Source organism: Perkinsus marinus (assembly GCF_000006405.1).
Source record: "Perkinsus marinus ATCC 50983 genomic scaffold scf_1104296974636, whole genome shotgun sequence".
Lineage (NCBI taxonomy): Eukaryota > Perkinsozoa > Perkinsida > Perkinsidae > Perkinsus > Perkinsus marinus.
Genome location: NW_003201050.1, coordinates 1 through 1,371, shown reverse-complemented (window position 1 = coordinate 1,371; position 1,371 = coordinate 1). Strand labels below are relative to the sequence as shown.

Genomic DNA, 1,371 nt, shown 5'->3' with positions numbered 1-1,371 from the left:
AATCATCTTCAACCTGATACTTGTGTGAATCGTTTGGCAAATCTTTAGAATCCTCGTTCATAGTTGGAATTGTTGTTCACAGTTATGTATATACCAGTTGCATAACGCTTTGTACTGTAGCGGTTATGGTGTTCATTCTTGATGCATTTGATCTGGGTTCGATTCCTGAGGATGTCACTTCTCAGTTGCTCCCGATGGCGTCCTCCCGAAGTGGCTAATTTACACAGGGTGTGCTTTACTTCTGTTGAGGATGCTATCATACGTCCCCGTGCTGGTGGTTCCCGTGCTGGTTAGCAGCGAAACTCAAATATCACATCTTCTGGTAAGTCTGTAGAAGTTGAAGTAGTTGTGGAATCCTATTCAACAAGGGAGAGAGTATAGTAGAGTTGGTGTAGTGGTGAAGGACTCGTTTTGGGAAAGAGCGTTCCAGGTTCGTTCCTTTGTATGTATTGTTTCTCAGAATAAATTCTCTAGAACTGCAGCTTTTGCTGGCAGCCCTTCCTGGAGGATTATATGGCGTTGTGCGATGATCAGCCTCATCGCCGTATTGGCAGTGGTAGCTAGGAGTCAGCTAGCCTACCTACAGGCTGTAGGCGGCATCCTCCTCACTGCATGTAAGCAAACTCAAAGGCACTAGGCGATTTGAAGACTCTTTATATTTCCGATGTAACTATGATATCATCAATCGTTGATTCAGCCCGAGTGGGCAGTGTTCCTGTCGTGATAGGGATACTGTAGCGATATTGATTCTTCTTTCCATTTGTTTACACGAATAGTTCGGTTCCTGTCAGCCTATACTTCACTGTGATTACGGGAGCATAGATCACTTACTCAGGTTCAATATACATATTTCCGCTCTGGTTTTACCTCTACATTCAACAACCGAGCGGATTTCGTCTCTATGCAACCTACACAGCTTTGGCCGTCGTCATCAGCTTCGTCACAGTCGGCACATTCTACGCTATCCATGGCTTAGTCCAAGGTCTCAGCGTAGTGCATTGAGACGGATATCTCACATTGATATCATCGTTTACATTTGTTTGTCCGAATAGCGCCGGTTATCTCCCGATCAAAGTGCGTTGGAAGCCGCGTGTCTGTGATATTGAGATTAAACTATTTACACAGCTCTCTCAGTCATCACAGTTCTGGCCATTGTAGGCGCTATTTTTAGGCTTTTCATGGCTAAGTTCGAGGCCCATGGGCTGCACATCGAGTCGATGTAGTATCGCCCTTGGGCTCTTTCAACTATTTCACACCAAAAGCTTCGATCCACCTCCGTTTATTGGAGTATTTCGTTACCGTTGGAGAGGAATCATCGAGTAACTGGGTCACATATCATCGAGGCTTGTTGCGTTGGTATGTAACCGCGTC

The 1,371-nt window shown here is 45.3% G+C and overlaps 1 protein-coding gene across 1 annotated transcript; it reads left to right on the top strand.

Moving 5' to 3' along the window:
- The first annotated feature begins 47 nt into the window (after window positions 1-47).
- On the top strand, window positions 48-1,335 carry Pmar_PMAR025756 (hypothetical protein). The gene is made up of 3 exons (XM_002765803.1): window positions 48-322; window positions 461-614; window positions 836-1,335. Exons 1-3 carry the CDS (start codon window positions 251-253, stop codon window positions 1,000-1,002), a joined length of 393 nt encoding a protein of 130 aa, XP_002765849.1. The 5' UTR covers window positions 48-250; the 3' UTR covers window positions 1,003-1,335.
- Window positions 1,336-1,371: the final 36 nt, after the last annotated feature.

Bases quoted from the DNA above. Each gene is read 5' to 3' on its own strand.
- Pmar_PMAR025756 (XM_002765803.1), top strand. From the start codon at position 251: ATGCTATCATACGTCCCCGTGCTGGTGGTTCCCGTGCTGGTTAGCAGC. The intron at 323-460 runs GTAAGTCTGTAG...ATTGTTTCTCAG, and splicing joins CTCAAATATCACATCTTCTG to AATAAATTCTCTAGAACTGC. The intron at 615-835 runs GTAAGCAAACTC...TCACTTACTCAG, and splicing joins CGGCATCCTCCTCACTGCAT to GTTCAATATACATATTTCCG.